This window comes from Elephantulus edwardii, unplaced genomic scaffold (genome assembly GCF_000299155.1).
Source record: "Elephantulus edwardii isolate Elephantulus edwardi_28Jun2011 unplaced genomic scaffold, EleEdw1.0 scaffold00055, whole genome shotgun sequence".
In the NCBI taxonomy this organism is placed as follows: domain Eukaryota; kingdom Metazoa; phylum Chordata; class Mammalia; order Macroscelidea; family Macroscelididae; genus Elephantulus; species Elephantulus edwardii.
This window is the reverse complement of record NW_006399805.1, coordinates 9,358,083-9,378,116: the sequence shown is the minus strand read 5'-3', so window position 1 is coordinate 9,378,116 and position 20,034 is coordinate 9,358,083. Positions and strand designations below refer to the sequence as shown.

General features: G+C 46.9%; 1 protein-coding gene across 1 annotated transcript in view; it reads right to left on the bottom strand.

Moving 5' to 3' along the window:
• The window catches only part of TTC26 (tetratricopeptide repeat domain 26), a 44,156-nt gene that overhangs the window by 4,920 nt on the left and 19,202 nt on the right, over positions 1-20,034 (bottom strand). Inside the window, exons 7-15 of the mRNA XM_006887155.1 lie at positions 19,330-19,404; positions 15,042-15,144; positions 13,736-13,791; positions 9,994-10,047; positions 8,045-8,108; positions 6,208-6,296; positions 5,964-6,047; positions 1,849-1,918; positions 772-878 (exon numbers count right to left, since the gene is read on the bottom strand). Of these exons, the coding sequence (XP_006887217.1) occupies positions 772-878; positions 1,849-1,918; positions 5,964-6,047; positions 6,208-6,296; positions 8,045-8,108; positions 9,994-10,047; positions 13,736-13,791; positions 15,042-15,144; positions 19,330-19,404 (702 nt within the window). The remainder of the gene's footprint in view (positions 1-771; positions 879-1,848; positions 1,919-5,963; positions 6,048-6,207; positions 6,297-8,044; positions 8,109-9,993; positions 10,048-13,735; positions 13,792-15,041; positions 15,145-19,329; positions 19,405-20,034) is intronic.

Sequence of the window (20,034 nt, the reverse complement as noted above, 5' to 3'; positions counted from 1 at the left end):
CCCAAAAACAAAACAAAACAAAACCAACCAAATTTGTTTCGAAATGATTAAAAGATCTTCAAGTCCCAGGTATCTTTTCTGGTCTTTCTAATGGATAAATCTTATGTAATTCTAGTATATTATTCAGATCAAGTCCAGGGAGTAAATGCTGTTGTACTATGTTTGTACAGTTGTGTGTCATTTGCTGAATCCCAACTGTTACTTCTTACATAACTACACTATACTATGGGGCAAAGGCCCGAAGTTGACACTAATACAGTGTGTGTATGTAGTTCTATGTGATATGAGAGAAAGGTGCATGTGTGTGCCTGCCCTATACTAAATCTATGTCTTACTCTTTCTAGTTTCTTTTCTGGTTTCCTATATAATATCCACCTGCCCCTTTGTATTCCCAGAGGATTGATTTACAGCCCCTTTTCCTGGGCAATCTCCCTCACTTCCAGAGCTTCTATCACTGTGGAAACGCAGAGGCTCCTGGTCCATGCCTCTGAATATCAGGGACACAGCTCACAGCCAAATTCCTCACTACCAGACGGATATCTGCCAATGACACCTGAAATTCACATGCCTTAGGATCTAGAACCTTCCTCCAAGCCATTACTTCAGAGAACCCTGAAGACCCACCTAACCCTGCGGGTGTCCATTCCTGAAGGCACCCCAGGCCCTTGCTGTGGTGGACAGCGAGTCGACAGCCTCAGCAGAGCTGGACTAGCTGTGCAGTGGATGCTGGGCTGGGCTTCCTCCTTGCCCCTTCTCTCCCACCCCACGCACCTTGTAGCAGTCGTTAGCGATGAGTTGTAAGAGGCTGAAGGACTCGCCCGAGGTCTCCATCTTGAGGTAAAGCTCCCAGGCCAGTCGTGGCTTCTTATTCATGATATCTACGGACAGAGAGGAAGGCATTAGCTGTCCCAGCGGATTTCCTCCACGGCTGCCCCTCGCTAGGCTCTGGATCGGGCTCTACGCTCCAAACACACCAGGTGGTGGTAGAACAGGACACACGGCGAGCTCATGGGGCTGCGTCTAGGCGGGTTGCCCACAATTCCAAAAGATGGGAACTGTTTACAGGAAGGGGCCAGAAACCTGTCTGCAGACTGTGTCCACTTCCAGGAGTTCTCATTCCACTCACAGGTTTAAGGAGAACACTGATACTTAGCTGAGTCAAAAATCAACCCCACTCCTTGGGGAGCTCTGGTGGCCTAGTGGCAAGAAGCTGCACTGCAATCCCAGAGGAGCATGGTTCGAATCAACCAGATGCTTTGCTGGGAAAGGAGGGACACTCTCCTCCTGTACCAGTCAGATCTGATTTGACGGTACACGCACACACACAAATAATAAAATTAAAAAAAAAAATTTAAAAAAATCAACCCCACTCCTAAAGCCTCTCTCCTTTAGAGTATCTGATTGCTGTACTTCCTGTGACATGAAACTTAGTGATCTCTTTAAATCTAAGAAAAAGAAAGAGGAGAAAGAAGAGGGCAAGAAAGGGGGCACAACAGAGAAAGAATCTATACGGTACACGCTGCACAAAGCAGGCCCACTTCAGAACACCACCACTTTTCTGGCCTGCACCTCAGTGAAAAGATCGGGGCACATAAGTGTCAGGGCATCACATCACCAGGGCCTGCAAGCAAACCCTGGAACCACCCCACCGAACGGTGCCTGGCGCCTCTGGAGACCCCAAGTCCTGTGGAGTGAACTCTAGCACACAGCCCTCTCTGTGGAGCCTCCGCCTCACGGATGTCAGTGCTCATTCCACCACAGAATGAACCCAAAAGCGGCAGTGCCAGCGCCTCCTGGAAGGTTCTAGAGCGGGGAAGAAGTCTCCCCAAGACCCTGAGAAGCACTCACAGCACCGCGCCAGCCAGCTGAGGTAAACGTAGTCGTTCTTCATCTTCTCACTCTGAATCAACAGGAACACCTGCAGGAGAAGGAGGGGTCGGGAATAGGCGGAACATGGGACCCGCTTGTCTCAGACCAGGGATCAGCGGGGCCACACAGCTCAGCCCTGGTGGCACGGTGGTTAAAGCGCAAGGCTGCCAGCCAGTCCATGGGGGTAAGATGAGGGGGTCAGCCCCTGGGAGGGTCCCACTCAGAAGCCCTGGGCAGTGGTTCTACCCTCTCCTCCAAGGTCCCTGTAAGTCAAGCTGATGACACGCAACTATAACAGATGACTAACATCTGTATAAAGTTTGCTATAATAAGGGAAGGATAAAACAAACTATGCAAGACCTCAGGATATGAAAATACAGCTATCAAAAAGACACTTAAGTACAGGAATGTCAACAAATAGGCTTCACATGTTAAAAGAGTATGAAACATCCGACATAAAAGCACCACTTTCTGTCAAAACAGTTAAGCATGACTGGCCATTGTCAGGTGTGTGGAGCCGGTTCACACGCGGTGACTGGGTCCCATGGCAGCTGCACGGTCACTGCTGCAAGGAGCCCACCAGCAGGCAATGCATCGCTCTTTCACTGCTTGGCACTGCATCCACCTTCACTGCTGGGCTGAGCCCACCGGCAGTCACTTCATCCACCTTCGCTGCTGCGCGTAGCCCACCGGCAGGCACTGCTCCTTCACTGCATTCACCTTCCTGCAGTCACTTCATTGCTCCTTCGCTGCTGCACAGAGCCCAGCGGCAGGCACGGCCTCATTCCTTCTCACTCTCTGAATACATCTGGACCATTCTGGTGGAACTCTGAGTATCTTTCCTGGCATTTTAAAATGATAAAGCCACCACGTTCTCTTGGGAAAAGATTCAAATTCCAAGTGAAATGAGGAGCTGGTTCCTCTTCACTGCCTTGTTCCAGTCTCATGTTGACAGGTTTTATTTCACTAGGACATTAATATACATTAATACAAAGCCTATTAACATTTCATCTCCTTTAAGAACCTCTAGTATGTACACAAGCACACATATATTTTCACACGAAGGGCTCACACATGTGTCAGCAGCCCCTGAGCGTGAGTGAGCGCCTTTGGAGACTGAGACCACCTGCATGAGCACTAATAACACAGCTGCTTGTAAGAACTGTACCTCCTCTGCCGTCAGCTGCCCCCGTTTTACCTTCACTGAACCAAACCTTTCTTGAAGGCCCATCTCCTTCACTATGAATCCACTACAGGACGGCAGGGCTCTGCCTGTCCTTTTTTTTAATTTTTTTAATTATTGTTATTATTATTTTTGTGTGTGTGTACCGTCAAATCAGATCTGACTGGTACAGGAGGAGATTGTTCATCCTTCTCCAGCAGAGCATCTGGGGGATTTGAACCGCGCACCTCTGGGATTGCAGTGCCGCTTCTTGCCACTAGGCCACAAGAGCTTGCCCCTGCCTGTCTTCTTCAAGGCTGTCATGCTTTCCTGAATGAATGTAAGCCTTCTAGAACTTGGACTGCAGGACACTCACGGCTTCAGCAGTATGTGAGGCTAAGAGCCCCACCAGCTCAGGTTAGGCTTCACGTTTACCAAGAGAAAAGCAAAGCTGAGCATCCAGGGCTTCGCCCTCCCAATCTGGGCCATGGCTGTAGGAGGAAGCTTTTGTGAGGGTAATACTGAATAGCCTGAGTCTTCTGCTTTATGTTTTATTCTGGGCTGGAGCTATGGTGTTAACACTGAGCCTAGTGAGGAGTGAGGTGTTGGAAATCAGAGACGATAATGACAGTCTGTATTGAGTAGATAACGCGTCTACGTTCTCTGCACTAACAGCCCCAGACAAAGGCCCTGGCGTGCGCCTCTAGACAGAGCTTCCCACAGAAGGGTCTGTATGCACACTTTAATATGCTCACCAGCAAGTGCAAAGACCCCAGTAACACACACACATCCCCCGGTATTCACGTGACAACAGGGAGTCCACGAGAGCCCCTGGGGTGGTGATGACACCAGACAATGTGAACCAGAATGGTCTAACTTTGCGAGGTGGCCAGAGCTGAGAGCGGTAATGGCGTGCTTTACCTGCGTTCTGACAAAATACAGAATTACGTGTGCTCTGTCATATACTCCTACAGACCTGAACAGCTATCCTGATCAATATGCTTTTCATAAAAATGTAATAAAACACTGAATCCATAAAAACAATTATAAAACAAGAGTAAAGAATAAAGAAAAAGACCCAGAGGGACGTGGTTCAAATCCACCAGAGGCTCTGTTGGAGAAGGAGGGGCAATTTCCTCCTATATCAGTCAGATCCGATTTGATGGTACACACACACAAAAATAATAAAAATTAAAACAAAGAAAAAGAAACAATGTCTAAGTACGGACCCATCACTATATTTAAGGTAAGACATGTCCAGCAGCTGGCGAGGGGTCAGCGGTTCTGCACGGGAAAAGCTGAGGCTGGCCGTTTTCTGAGGATTCACCACCTGGCACCCCTATGGGGCTGCTCGGTTCTGTCCCACAGGGTCTGACGGGTCGTACGGGATTCCAGCTTTGGCATCTGCCTCTCTCAGAAAGAGCCTTTTCAGGTTTCTTGTTTACAAATTTTCACGTGTCTAAACCAGTTCACTTTTCTGATTTTTAATTTTTTATAAATGAAACCTGACTACATGCATTTTCGGCCCCTTTTTCTCTGTTCAACATTATGACCCTCAGAGTGACCAATTCATTCATTTATGCGTTCATCCAACAAAAGCATCCTGGGTTCCTACTAAGTGCCAGGTGTGTGGACACTTCTGACGCGAGAGAGACTAAAGCCCTGCCTGGGACACTTGTCTCCTACTGACAGGAGACGGAATAATAAATACAAGTACACCACACAGTACACAGAAGCAGCAAAGCCACAAAAGAAAACGTTTTAAAATCCAGGTAAGATGGAAATCTTCCATTCATCAGTTAAAGAATCCTTACTGCTGTCAAACTGAAATCAGCTCACAGCTGACTCTACACCAGGTTTTCAGAAGCAGTAAATCACGCAAGAGGAGACTGCCCACCTTTTACTGTGGAGCCGCTGGTGGATTTGAACCACTGGATGGTGCGATGGCAGTGCAATGCCTTACTCACTAGGCCACTAGAGCTCCCTATTCATCAACAGACACCGTTAATAAAGTGAAAAGGTGAATTACTGAACCAAGGCTTGAGTGAAGGCTTCATAAAAGAGGCTATCCAGCAGACAGACAAAACCCCACACATGAAAGGGAAGCCAGTGACATTATCAATCAGGAAATGCAAATGAAGCCTCTAACACAGCAGTCCTATGTGTCAGAACACTGGTTCAAGCGAGCAAACAGAACGCTGAGCTCTGACAAGGACAGGGGTAACTGCGTCCACTGCTGGGATTGTGTAAATGAGTCCCACCACCTGGGAAAACAACCTGTCCTCAACAGAAGCCAAACATACACATACTCTATGACTAACTAGCAGTTGGACAGAAGTGACTATATACGGTCACCATAAGACAGGTTCAGGGTGTTCACTGACTCACAGCTGACCCTCCAGTGTGTGTGTAAAGCTGTAAGTCATAATTTCTCCAGGAAGCTGCTGGCAGATTCAAACCTCCAGAGAGTCGTGGCCTTTGGATCAGCTGCAAGCTCCCTAAAGATCACACCACTAGTATTTCAAACATTGTCACAGTTCTAGTAGATAAAATCTGTAAACAATAGCATTAGAAGGCAGGGTAGTGGTTAGCCTTTGTAGGAAGGGGCAGTCCCTCAAAAGGAAACAATAGCTGAACAAATAGGGTTCTGATGATACTTCATGGCCTGGTACCAATCAGATAATAGGAAAATTTTTGAAACTTGATGAAGATTCATTAAGGTATATATTGATGATTAGTATAGTTTTCTGCACATGTGTTATAGTTTCTAAGACAATCTTTAAATAAAGGAAGACATGTAATATGATTATTCTGGTGATATCTGCATATCTACTCTTACTGTAATTTTCAATGCAACCTAACAACAAAGGCACTTGTGATATGCCTTCCCTTTTCCCTGTGACTTCTGAGCAGAGCTGCAATCGGCACCCACCTCTTCTCCCTCGCTGGTGTTGCCTGTCGCTGCTTTGGCTTGTGCGTAATTGAAGTTAAAGATGTCATCATTGTAGAAGTAACTCTGGAAAACAGCCCAGGTCAGGGGACGCTGAGTGTTAACACGTGAGACACAACAGCACCAGTTGTGCCAGATAAACACACAATCACAACTAAGGAATGAGCACACACTCCACATCCACACAGAGCGAGTCCTCAGCACCCAACTTCCTCAGCCAACTGACCTTGAAGGAGTTGAGGTAAATGAGGACGTCATCAAACTGCTTCAGCAGGAAGAAACAGGAAGCCATGCACTGCCTCCCCGGGATCGTATCTGAAACACAGGCAGAGACACCACATGCTCACATAATCCAGCCATCCTATGGGCTGACAGATGGGGTATTTTCTAACAGAGACAGGCCTATATCCCAACACGTCCCTCTAGATTCAGAATGATGGATTTTGTTCAGCTCAAAAGAATTGGACAGGACAGGGTCAGGGTGCTTGGAGTGGCCTGTCCCCCTGAGTTACCTCTCCAGGCCCCAGGTTAAGTAGCAGCCTGCAGGGGAAACTGGCTCCAAGCCCCCTCTTCCTCCAGCTCCATTGCTTGCATTGGGACAAGTAAGGCTCCTTCCCACTGCTACCTGCCTAGGACAAGCCAGCACTTGTCATCCCCAGGGCAGCAGACCTGAGCCAGGTGGTGTCTGACAGCCAACTCCTACTGGCAGGGCAGAGGTGTGGAGGGCCCACCGGGCTGGCTTCCCCGTGCACGTTTCCCTTGCACTATCACAGCCTGCTGTCCTGCACCGGCTGGCTGTTGTGATTGGTACAGGACTGTCCCCAAAGCACAGGAAGCGCCAGGGGCAGGGGGGAGGGCTTTTGTTTGCTCTGTTTATTGCTGTGTCCTCATCATCTCAATAGATTTCTGTTGCATGAATGAACGAATGAAGAATGGAAATACTAAATAAACAGTGCTGCTAAACCCCTAAAAGACAAGACAGCTTCAGGCGTGATAAGAATATTTCACCGCCGGTCCAGCGGGGACAAGGAGCCACCGTGGAAGGGTGCTGGGTGGCTAATAAAAAAGTCGGCAGACTGAACCCACCAGCTGGGTCCTCCCACCGGAGGATGGCCAGTCTCCTTCCACAAAGACTTAGGACCTGGGAGACTCGGGGGTCAGGATCTACTGGAAGGCAACAGGTTTGGGGGTTTTGCTGCAGCGAGAACAGGGATGAGTCAGAGCACTGGGGGCCACAGACGGCTCCCAGCGCCGCTCGCTGATTCACACACTGAGCCCATCGATGGGTCCCTTCTCCAGCCTAACCTCCAAGTGACTGATGAAACCTGTACTTTAATACAAAACTGAAGTCACAAAACTACTAGTGGAAGGGAGCTCTGGTGGCCTAGTGGCAAGAAGCTGCACTGCAATCCGAGAGGTACGCAGTTCAAATCCACCAGATGCTCTGCTGGAGAAGGAAGGGCAGTCTCTTCCTGCACCAGTCAGATCTGATTTGACAGTGCACACACAAAAAAAATAGTAAAATAAATTAAACAAAAATCCACTATGAGACAATTTTACCATGAATATGATTAAAAAAAAACAAAAACGAAAACAAAAAACCTACTCGTGGAAAAAGAAAAGAACAGCATATAACTGTGAGTACAAAAGCACTTTCCTTAAGCTTGCCATCCATGTAAGAAATCATTAGAGAGAAAGAACTTACTCTTTTTAAACACAAAAAATACTGTCAAGTAACATAATATACAAACGAGCCACCAGAGAAAAGCATCTGCAACATGACAAAAGGTGAGTATGGAAAGAAATCCTGATGGCAATAAACTCTAACACTAAGCCTAACTCAACACTTTAAAGCTGCCATGAGGAAAGGAACGCACTCATTCTCCCGGGCGGATGCGCATCCCTCCTGACCAAGCAGAGGGAGGTGACTCCATCTTCTCTCCTGTCCCCTTCTGTACAGAGGCTTTTCACAGGCCGGGCCCTGGACAGAGCCAAACTTCCCCAGAGGATGGACACACGCCCCCAGCGACGATCACGGTCCACAGCACGGACCTGACACTCACCACACTCACTGGCCGATCCTCCCACCAGCTGGAAAAACTGCTGAGCGATTTTCATGTGGTCCCTCTGAAAACAGCAGCCACGAGTCACGGAGATGACAAAAACATCTAATTTGGATCACGGTTATACTTTGTATCTGTCAATATCTCACATACGCCCTGGTTAACTTGTGGCAAAAACAATACTAATCCTTAACACAAGCAATTGGGAAAAGGAAACCAGAAGCAATGAAATCCTGATAGAAAAGATGAGAAGCATTGCAATCACCCAGCTCTGTCCTAATAGCCCTCATCCATTTACTCGTTCAACAGATGCTTCTGGCTGCTTTTCCACATATCGGACCCAGTAGTAGGAACTACAGTTTTAACAATTAGTATTTATTAGATTAATTTTGTATAAATTTTTTTTTATTCAACAAATATTTATTGCCTATCTTACTGTATAGGCAAAGTGGAGTGAGGTGGTGACAAAAAAGGTTTATTTTAAATAGCGGCCCTGGGTCCCTGTGTTACTTGCGTTATGTTTTGGCCGCTGTTGGAATCTGCCGGCCACTCTGTAAGCAAGAGGGCAGCCTGTCACCTCCTGGATGGATCTACCACCCTGGAACCCGACAGACGCTCACCACGAATGGAGACTGACACGAGGGCAGGGTATGGTTTTTTGAGATTTTTGTTCCAAGGAGAAACTCTGGTGGTGCAGTGGCTAAGCACTCGGCTGCCAACTGGAAGTTGAGTGGTGAGAACCCAAGGCTGCTCCACAGGCGAACGGTGTGGCAGAATGCATCCTAAACATTCCAGCCCAGACACGCCACGAGGCAGCTCTGCTCTGTCCGCCGGGGCTGCCGTGAGGTGGAGTCTGCTCAGTGACAAGGCTAGGGCTGCTCTAGGAACTCAATATTGTGTGTTAAAATGAGGATGAGCAGAAAAACAAGGAACTCATGCAATATTATTCAAAACGGGGGACCCTGGAGGACATTATGCTGAGTGAAGTATCTCAGTCACAGAAGGACAAATATTGCACAGTGCCACTGTTGTAAAATAGGACCGACATTGCGGCTGGGGAGAGACTTGAGAAAGATGGGTTTAATAACACATATTGCATTGAAACAGATGAGGGAGAAAACTGTTTAGAAGGGATATGTGATTAGGTATTTTTGTCATGACAGGAGTCCAGAGAAGGCTGCATAGTGGAGTGGACCTAGGAGTAGGGATTGTAAAACAATGAAAGACTTTTTCAGGGGCGCTCTGGTGGTCTAGTGGCAAGAAGCTACACTGCAATCCCTGAGGTATACAGTTCAAATCCACCAGATGCTCTGTTGGAGAAGGAGGGGCAATCTCCTCCCGTACCAGTCAGATCCGATTTGACGGTACATGCACAAAATAATAAAAAAAAAAAAATGAAAGAATTTTTTTTTTACTTTTCCAAGAGGGTAGTGTACTGGGGGGGGAAGTTGGGAGGGGATAAAAGTGCAACAATGAATGAATGGAAATCCAAAGTCTGTAAATTTTCACTGAAATTAATAATAATTTTTTTAATAATTTTTTTTTAAAAAAAAAGAGGACAAGCTGAGCAATAGCCAGAGTGTGCGGTGTAGCAAAAGCTTTCCCAGAAACACAGTTCTCCCCATTTGGTTTTTGCAGATGAAGAAATTACAGAGGAGCAAGGCGCAAGGTTGGGGGAGGGGGAGCACGGGCCTGCAGTTCAGAGGCCACAGTGTTATGTTTTAGGACTGTGGTCGATGGATATAAACCTCTTTTAAGACAAAGTAATGATCATTAGTATTTTCCATTTCCTCCCTCCTCACACACCACACAGTTTCTTATAAATGGAATCTGGACTAAACAACATGGGCAAATGAAGGGACCTCAGAAGGGCCCACTACAGAGCTCACTGCCCATTGTTTGACTTTCATTTTGATCTTCCCCAGAGCCTATACACCCCGGTGACTCACCGACCCCATTTCCTGGCCGAGGGCTGCATTGACCACTCCCTTGAGGATATACTCCTGCAAACAAGAAGCAGCAGTGGTTACTCTGACAGGAATGCTGGGCCATGAGACTTCTGCTCCTAACCCTTTACAGTGACTGGACCCTTGGTACACAGCAGCACAAGAGACCTGCTCACCCTTCTCTGTCTGTCCCTGGCTTAGATGACAGAGTTGAGAGACTGTCAGCTCAATTCCCAGGACACAAGTGACCATGGGACAGAAGGTCCCTCGCCAGAAGTTCTCACTCCGCTGCTGTAGTAACTCCGTGGAAGCTTCCGAGAGATGAGGTTTGCCTGATTTCAGTCCCACAGGGAAGAGCAGCGATTTGCGTCTGTGACCCACTCCGGCTTCTTAGCAGCCACTGCCACTCTGTGCCGACGTCGTGTGGGTTCTTTTCCTCTGCCAAAGACATCACATTTTCTTCTACTCAGGAACAGGTTTGAGGCCTTGAACACCAATGAGCGAAGACCAGATGAATTGTGGGAGGATCTCAAGAAGATCCAGGAAGAGTGCAAAAGGTCATCACAAAGACAGAGGAAGAAGAAAAGACCAAAATGGATGTCAGAAGAGACTCTGGATATCGCACTAGAGCACTAGAAGCCAAAGCAGAGGGAAGAAATATATTAAAGAGCTGAACAGAAGATTTCAAAAGCCAGTGCAGGAAGACAAAGTAAAGTATTAAAATGAAATGTGCAAGGAGCTTGTGTCAGAAAATCAAAAGGGCCAAACTCGCTCAGTATTTCTTAAGCTCAAGGAACTGAAGAACAAATTCAAACCTCGAGTTGCAATATTTATGGACGCTTTGGGCAGAATATTAAATGATCCTGGATGTATTAAAAGAAGATGGCGGTGAGCTCTGGTGGCCTAGTGGCAAGAAGCTGCAACTGCAATCTCAGATGCACGGTTCAAATCCACCAGATGCTCTGCTGGAGAAAGAGGAACAATCTCCTCCTGTACCAGTCAGATGTGATTTGATGGTACACACACACACAAATAATGAAATAAAACAAATTTTTTAAAAAAAAGAAGATGGCAGGAGTATACGGTCATTGTACCAAAAGGAATTAGCAGACACAGAAGAATTTTATGAAACAATGTATCAGCAAGAATCTGTGGTGAAGGAAGACGTTAAAGCTGTTTTGAAAGAATTGACAAAAAATAAGGCCCCAGGAATTGATGGTGTACTAATTTGATGCATTTCCACTAACATATGCTGCCCTGGACGTGCTCACTAAGTTGTGCTAAGAAATCTGGATGACAACCATTTGGCCAACTGACTGGAAGAGATCTATATTTGTTCCTATTCCAAAGAAAGGTGACCCAACAGAGTGTGGAAACGATAGAACAATATCATTGATCTAACATGCAAGCAAGATTCTGCTGAAGATTATCCAAAAACGACTGGAACAGCACATCAGCAGAGAACTGCCAGAAGTCCAGGCTGGGTTTAGAAGGGGTCGTAGTACTAGGATATTGTAGCTAATGTTAGATGGATCTAGGCTGATAGCAGGGAATACCAAAGGAATGTCTATCTGTGTTTCATTGACTATGCAAAGGCGTTTGACTGTGTAGATCATAACAAACTGTGGCTGACTCTGAGAAGAATGGGAATCCCAGAACACTTGATCGTGCTAATGCAAAACCTATTCATGGACCAAGAGGCAATCATCAGAACAGAGCAAGTAAACACTGCATGGTTCAAAATTGGGAAAGGTGTATGCCAGGGATGTGTCCTGTCTCCATACCTTTTCCATCTACATTCAGAACAGATTATCTGGGAGGCTGGGCTCTAGGAGGAGAAATGTGGCATCATGACTGGAGGAAGATTCATCAACAATCTTTGTTATGCAGATGACACAACCCTGTTTGCTGAAACTGAGGAGAACCTGAAACACTTGCTGTAGGAGGTCAAGGACCACAGCCTTCAACATGGATTGAGGCTCAATATCAAGAAAACAAAGATTCTCACCACTGGGCCAGTTGACAGCATCAGGGTAGATGGTGAAGAGATTGAAATTGTTTACATCTTTAGTTTGCTTGGATCCATAATCAATACTCTTGGCTCCAGCAGCCAGGAAATTAAAAGACACATTGCAATGGGAGAGTCTGCTGTCAGAGACCTTTCCAAAGCACTGAAGAGCAATGATGTCACTTTGTAGACTAAGGTGCACCTGATACAGGCCATGGACTTTGCAATCACTTACAATGCATCAGAGAGCTGGACAATGACTAGGAATAACAGGAGAATTGATGCCTTCGAGCTGTGGTGTTGGAGTACTGAATGTACCATGGACTGCTAAGAAAACAAATAGGTTCACCCTAGATAGGGTTAAACAAGGCTACTCCTTGGAGGCAAGGATTCTGAAGCTTCATCTGACATACTCTGGACATGCTGCAAGGAGGGACCAGTCCTTGGAGAGGGATGTCATGCTTGGGAGGGTGGAAGGACAGCGCAGGAGAGGAAGATCCTCTATTAGGTGGACTGATTCAGTGACTAAGGTAATTGGAGTAGGTGTGTTGGAGACAGTAAAATTGGCACAGGATAGAGCAGGGTTTAGGGCTGCTGTACACAGGGTGGCTATGAGTTGCAGGCAACTTGACAGCACATAACAACAACAACAATGATCATTCCTTCAGGAAGCAATCGCCCCTCTGGCTCCCCTGGGTAAGGCCTTCTTTCTTTTAGAATCCTGGGGCCTCACATAAAGATTTGGTTGAAGCCTTTAGTGGATAACCTCCTTGGAAGCTGTGCCAGTTGTTATGTGGGGGCTGTTTTTATGTTGCTGTGTACTGTTGAGTTGGAACGGACCCATAGCTGACCCTTCAGTGGGTTTTCAGAGGCAGTTAATCACTAAGGAGGAGACTTCCCCTATTTCTTCTGCTGTTTTTATGGGGAGTAGTTTTATATGGCGGTTGTGTTTAGTCAGGAGGCCGATGAAGGGCCAGGTATGAAGGATGCTGAAGCTCCGTACATCTGAGGAATGTGCATGTTTAGATTCCACAGGGCCCGGGCACATTTTCTTTCGTGAGAGGAACACCTGCTGTGTCCCGGGCCCTGTACGTGGTGCTGGCAATATGACAGAACAAGAACACACCACTGACTACGACAGCGGACAATCCATGGGGACAGCACGGTGCAGGCAGCGCCCACCTGGCAGAGAAAGCTCAGTGTGAGCATCTCCACAGCGAGGCAGGTGAACTGGCAGCCCCCAGCCTCTGATGGCGCTTGGCCCTGGGTTACTCGGTTGTACGCTGGTTGGCACTCTGTTAGCTGACACTGCTATCGTCTTTTCTACAAGTACCTTTATAAACTGCTCCCTGTGGGTTGGCGTGACAATTAAAACACTAGCAAGTGACATGCTCTAACACTGCGTAAACCGAGAGGATGTACTCAAAGGAAAACAAACAGAAGGTGGTGAGGTTTGCCGTACTGAGAACGCGCCACTCGATGTGAATATTTACAAATCTTGACCCTTGTGAAGAGACGACCACCCGGTAGGGAGTTTACACGTGTAAGAAGTACCAACTCTCACTGACACAGAAAGCGTGACTCACGGGCACATGGCAGCCGAGGGGCAATACCTGGGATCCTTCCTGGAGGTCCACATGCAGCCCTCCCCCCCCAAGTGCCTTCCACTGTGTGTCTTAAGTTCTGTGACTCTCCACAGAGCCTGGGTGAGTGAAGACACGGCGGGAGCTCAGTTACCTGCGGAGTAGTTGGCTCCAGATCCTTGATTAAGTTATAAGCTTCTTGTACATCATCTGAAAAACAAGACATAAACAGTGACTGCGCCTGCACTCAGCAGACTCTTCTGGGGTGGAACCAGGGAAAAGGCCATCTGTCAAACGCAAGCTCTCGTGGGAAGCAGGATGGCACTGTCGACTGTGCACCTTACAGAGGTCTACACCAGGAGGCTGTGCCCCCTGTGGCCACCAATAAAGGGCTAGATTAGGGATGTGGCGGGCAATCTTAACCCTGCTTAGGGGCAAGTGTCCTCAAAGAATTCTCTTTGAGTTCTGTCATCTCTCATAAAAAGCCATAGGTAGAAAATGAAAGCAAATAAAAAACAAATAAAGGGGGAGGGGAAGAAGAGAGTGGGGACGGGTGTTAAACAGAAGGAGATCTAAGAACTAAGAGGGGCCGGGAAAACGGAGAGGAGGAGGGTGCAGAACAGCGAGCAAAGGACAGGAAAGCCAGCGGGCAGCAAGAACCGGGCTCAAGGGGAAGGCTGGAAGCAGCACAAGAGAAAAAGGCTAGGAGAGAAGACACAAAACCCAGCACCCATCGATCTGTCTGTCCTGGAAGCCTGGTGCACGCCTCTTTTTGGAATATGATGGATTTCAACTTCAATCAGACACAGCTGTTGTGAACCATGGAGCTGATTCCGACTCACAGCAACCGTATACTAGGACTGCCCTCCAGGTTTTCTAGGCTGGAATCTCTCTGGGGGCAGATGACCAAGTTTGTCGGCCATGGAGCCACTGGATGGATTCAAACCACCAACCTTCTTGTGCCAACATGAGTGCTTGACCACTGTACCATGGGGCTCCTCAATTACGGACTAAAGATACAATCTGTTGCTGCTAAGTTAATTCTGACTCAGAGTGACCCTACAGGACAGAGCAGAACCGCCTGCGGGGAGCAGACGGCCTCATCTTCTGGGGAGGGACTGGTGGGTTTGAACTCTTGACTTGCCACCAGGCTCCAATTCAGGGATCACCCACCGACGTCCTACGACTCAGAGGTCACCCCACTCAAAGACCATCTGCTGGAACCACACCACTCAGAGACCATGCCCTTCTGTCAAGTGGAGTCCAACGACCCCATCAGGTCTCCCAGGCTGTAAATCTGATGGGGGGCAGACAGCCTCCTCCTGATCCTACGGAGCAGCTGGTGGGTTCAAACCACCAACCTATCAGTTAGCAGACCCACACGGAACCTAACCGATCCAGAGAGCAGATGTTCTAGAATGTCTTGTTATAAGTAAAACCCACCGAGACGCTCTTCTCACCCTGGCGGAGGTAGTAAATGACCAAGTTCAGCCTCGCTTCAGGAATGACATCAACCAGGGGGGGCAAGACCTGCAGAGCCCCTTCCCCACCGCGGAAAACCACCTAGAAAGAGAAAACACATCCGTGTGATAGCTGACAAGACACAGCCCCTGGCTATCAAACTCGAAGAACACTGGGGCTCCTGATCATTCTGAGGACCCCTCAGTGGCTGACTGACCGCCCAGCACAGACTATGCCCCCCGCTCTGGCTTCCCCTGCCTCTGCACAGACCTGGCATAGCCAAGTCTTTCTGACACTACATAAACTACCACCACTGGTACTCTAAGCTGTAACTGTCTTCATGTTCATCACCACATTTTACTACTTATTTCTTTATCTGCTTTTCCTTAGCCCAAGCCCAGAGCTCCAGGGACAGGCAGCCTTGTGTGTCCCTACATGCCCTTCAACCCCCAGAATGTGACCAGTGTAGCAGGAGTCGGGTTGTGTACTGTCCAATCAGATCTGACTGGCACAGGAGGCAACCGCCACTCCTTCTCCAGCAGAGCATCTGATGGATTCGAACTGAGCGACTTGGGGATTGCAGCACAGCTTCCTGCCACTAGGCAACCAGGGCTCCCTTCTGGTTGGTTTTTAGAGGCAGTAAACTGCACAGAAGGCGACTGCCCATCTTTTCTCCTGCGAGCCGCTGGCAGCCTCAAACCCTGTGCCTCTGAGCTGTCGGCACAGCTCCTTACCACTAGTAAGTATATTTTCAGGAGGCACAAATCTCCCCCTTTGCCTAAATTCCTCGTGCTCCTTCAGTTCTCTCGCTCCTTGATCCCACTGCAACTTTGACACTGAAGCCAGAGGACGCCAGGGAGAACTCTGCTCCCCAAGAGCCAGGACTGGACAAGCTCACACAGGACCTCTCTGACCTGCACAGATAAGAGGGAGGCACCGTGATGCCCCAGTTCTGTGCATGAGGACACCAGGACTCCACAGTGGTAAACAACATGCCCAGAGTCACAGGCTAGTACATGGTGTGGAGTGAACCTGACCTCAAGTTAACTTTAAAAGTTGACGTTATTAATAAAAAAATTTTTAAAAAAAGTTGATGTTACTAACAAGATTTGTATTGTCTCAATATTTTCCAGACTGCTGGAACTATAAAAGTATTCTTTATAAAAACTTTTTAACATTGATGTTTAACTGCAGTATATGTTTACTGAGGAAAAACCACAATACTATAAGAGGGAAAACGAGAGTGAATCGGGGGAGGGAGTGCGGAGGGAGAAAAGTGCAACAATGAATGACTGGAAACCCTAAGTCTCTGTAAACTTGCATTAAAATTAATTTTTTTTTTAAAAAAAAGAGGGAAAATGAAGACATTCACTATTATGCATTACACGGCACACCAGAAACCTGTGCTGTGAAGTTTAATCACCATGCTGGTGGGTACTTGCCATCAGGGAATGGGCGCTCGGGTTACGTCACAAAGCAGGCTTACTGAACACTGTGTCAGGAGTCAATCTTGTGCAAATATAAAAGGAGCAGAGTAAGTAAGAGGAGACGGGAGAAGGGCGCAAAGATTTCCACGGAACCCAGGAGTAAGGACCTTCCTCAGGCACACAAGAGGCGCCCTCTAGAGCCAAGACTCTGAATTCAGACTCCTAGCCGCCTAAACGTCAAGGAGATACAGGTCTCCTGTTAAAAGTCATCCACCCATTTGTGGTTACAGAACCACTGGAGAACTTAGAGGAAATTGGCACCAAAAGTGACAGGGCTCCTCTAACAACTAACAACTGCCTAAAACATAAATCTGCAAACTGGGGACCGAGGAGAGGCTGGAAGAACTTTAAAGTATCTAATGTTGTGAAGTTCTGTCAAGTCAAATAGCGACCCCATGAACAATAGATCCGAACCCTGTCCTACCCTGTGCCATCCTCACTGATTCTGAGACACTCATGCCCATTGCTGCAGTCACTGTGTCAATCCATCGAGTTAAGGGTCTTCCTCTCCTTTGCTCTCCCTCCACCTTTCCAAGCATGATGTCCCTTTCCAAGGAATAGCCTCTCATAGTAACAATGCCCAAAGTATGTGAGACGAAGCTTTATAATCTTTGCCTCCAAAGAGAATTCTGGCTGCACCTTCTCCAAGACATATCTATCTGTGTGTTCTTTTGGCAGTCCATAGGATATTCAGTACTCTTCTCCAACACCACAGGTCAAAGGCATCAATTCTTCTGTCATCTTTATTCATTGTCCAGCTCTCAGATGCAGAGCAAGGGACTGAAAAGACCATGGCCTGAATCAAGCACACTTTAATCTTCACACTGACATCTAATAGGAAAGGAAAAAGCACAAATCAAGATAGAGGGGGATAAGGCTGAAGTTACCAAGATTTCATTTTACTTGGATACACAATCAACACTTATGGTAGCAGCACTCAAGAAATCAAAACACATATTGAGTTGCGCAAATTAGCTGTCAAGCACCTTTCCAAAGTGCTAAAGAGCAATGATGTCAGTTTAAAGACCAAGGTGCAGCTGATATAAGTCATGGTCTTTTCAATTGCTCCTATGCAATGAGAAATTGAACAATAACTAAATATGACAGAAAATTGATGTCTTTTAATTGTGGTGGTGAATAAAAGTACTGACTATCTCATGAACTGCCAAAGGATTGTTTATCCTCTGTTTATCCAAAATCCTTTGGATTTGTTTGTCTTCGAGGAAGTCTGACCAGTGCAGTCCTTAGAGATGAGGAAGTTGAAACGTATCATCTCACATACTTTGGGCAAGGAAGGATCAGTCCTAGAAAAAAGATAACATGCTGAGAAAGGTCAGAGGAAGAGAGGAAGATCCTTAACAAGAGGGACTGACGCAGTGACTGTAACAGGATTACAGTGAGGGCGCCCAGCCAGCAGTGCGGTGACTGTAACACCGTAACAGTGCTGTGCCAGCCAGCAGTCAGGCTGAGCCCCCAACTGAATGTGACAGTACACTGCACTGCAGACATGCTCTGGTGACAGCACACTGCACTGCTTATACACTCTTTCCTGCCTGTCCTTTTCTGTCACCTTTGTTGATTATTCTTCCTTTGATTGTTTAAACACAGATATTCCCTTGCAACCATATTTTTCTAGCTTTAATCTTTTCTTTCACATTTGTTAGGATTTCAGCAATCAATTCTCTAAATTCCTAAAGCTATTCTCCAGGCTTTAACTCTGTCCAAGTTAGAGTTCTAGAACACTATTTTTTTTTCTATAATTATATTTTATTAATTTTCATAAACATTTACAGAGATTTTGGGCTTCCACTCATTCATTGTTGCACTATTCTCTCTACCCTCCTCCCAGTTTGTTCTTGTCCAAATGCCACAGTGCTTGTCAAAGCCAGCTAGAACACTATTTTTAACTCATTGATTGCCATACAACTTAATCTGAGTTCTTAAAAAACCCAAAAATCTAATCTGGGTTTAATTTAAAGGCAAGACTAGAAGTGCAAAGAATGGAGGTGTGAACCATCCTGGGAAGCACTCAAGTACTACAATCAGCGAGGGAGCGGAAGGAGATATCACAGAGACAGGATGACGGGCTTCGTGGGTCTGTGGACACTGGAGACACAGGGCAGGGAGGTATTCAGTGGAGAGATGGGAGAGAGGCCACTAAAGAAATGAAGCACTCGCTCAGAAGGGAGAGGCGTGGCCACTCTCATGCCCAGTTTTAGACCAGGAATTTGGGCGTCAGCAACAGTGAACAATGTGCCCAGTGGCCTAAGCTCTGTGATGGAAGCAGCTGCTCTGCTTCTCACTATGATGCAAGGTCAACAGAATCAAAGGCAACCTGGGCCTGGATATTTTCAGCCACGGTCATCGTAGTCCAGCCCAACCCTCGGGAACCCACTGCACATCCAACTTCACGTTGCACTACTGCCCAGGTCAAACTTCCCATGCCAGTTAGATCAAGCTGCTCAGCACTCTTTATATCTGCTGTCCGTGTTCTCATTCCATGTCTTTGCTTAGAACCAACTGGCATAAGTGTTCCTTTCACCAGAAAAACCTTTCCCACTTACTCTACCCCACAAAGACATGTTCCTTTGGCCCTAAAACTAACATTGGGATCCACACTGTTCTCCTATCAGCACTTGTCCAAGTTCCGGAATTTTCTAAGCTCCTGCTCTTCTCCATAGCTCCCTGGACTAGGGTGCTGCTGCTGGGACTGTTGCTTCCCTTCGTACTATGGGAAGTGTGGTGATGAGAGGGCTGAGGGATGGGTTTCAAGTCAGTCAGATGGGAAACAGTTACTGACCAGGTTATGCCTGATGAGTTCTTTAGCAAATTCAAAGGAAGAAGAGGCATTGTCCATCAAGCTTTTGAGTTCTGCCTAAAATTGAAAAAGAAAAGGCTTGTGAGAATGGCAACTGCATAGCTGTTAGTCCATATAGTTGTACAATGCTACTAAAGTAAGCCAAATTCAGCTGTATTTTACAAGAAACACAATTAAAAGAAAAAGTCACACTGTGATTGTTGGTGCTGTGTACCATCGAGTTAGAACCAGCTCACAGGCGACCCTCCAGTGGGTTTTCAGAGGTGGTAAATCACACGGAGGGAGACTGCCCATCCTCCTCCCATGAGCAGCTGCTGGACTCAAACTGCTTGCCTTTGGGACTGCAGCACAGTCTCTTACCACTAGGCCCCCAGAGCTCCCTAAAATCATAAAGAGGCTGAAAGTAAAAGGATAGTACAAAGAAAAAAAAACCAAAACAACAAATACCAACCAAACCAAAGAATACAAACTACAACCAAAACCAAAAAAGTCTATGCAGTTATACAAACAGTGTACAAAAAATTGTGAAGATGTATAATTAGAGAAAAAGGTCACTTTATACCAATGCGAAGTCCAAATCACCAAGACGTAACAATAGTACATAGCAAAATCACATCTCAAAAATACAGAGAGCAGGGAGCTCTGGTGGCCAAGTGGCAAGAAGCTGCACTACAATCCCAGAGGTGC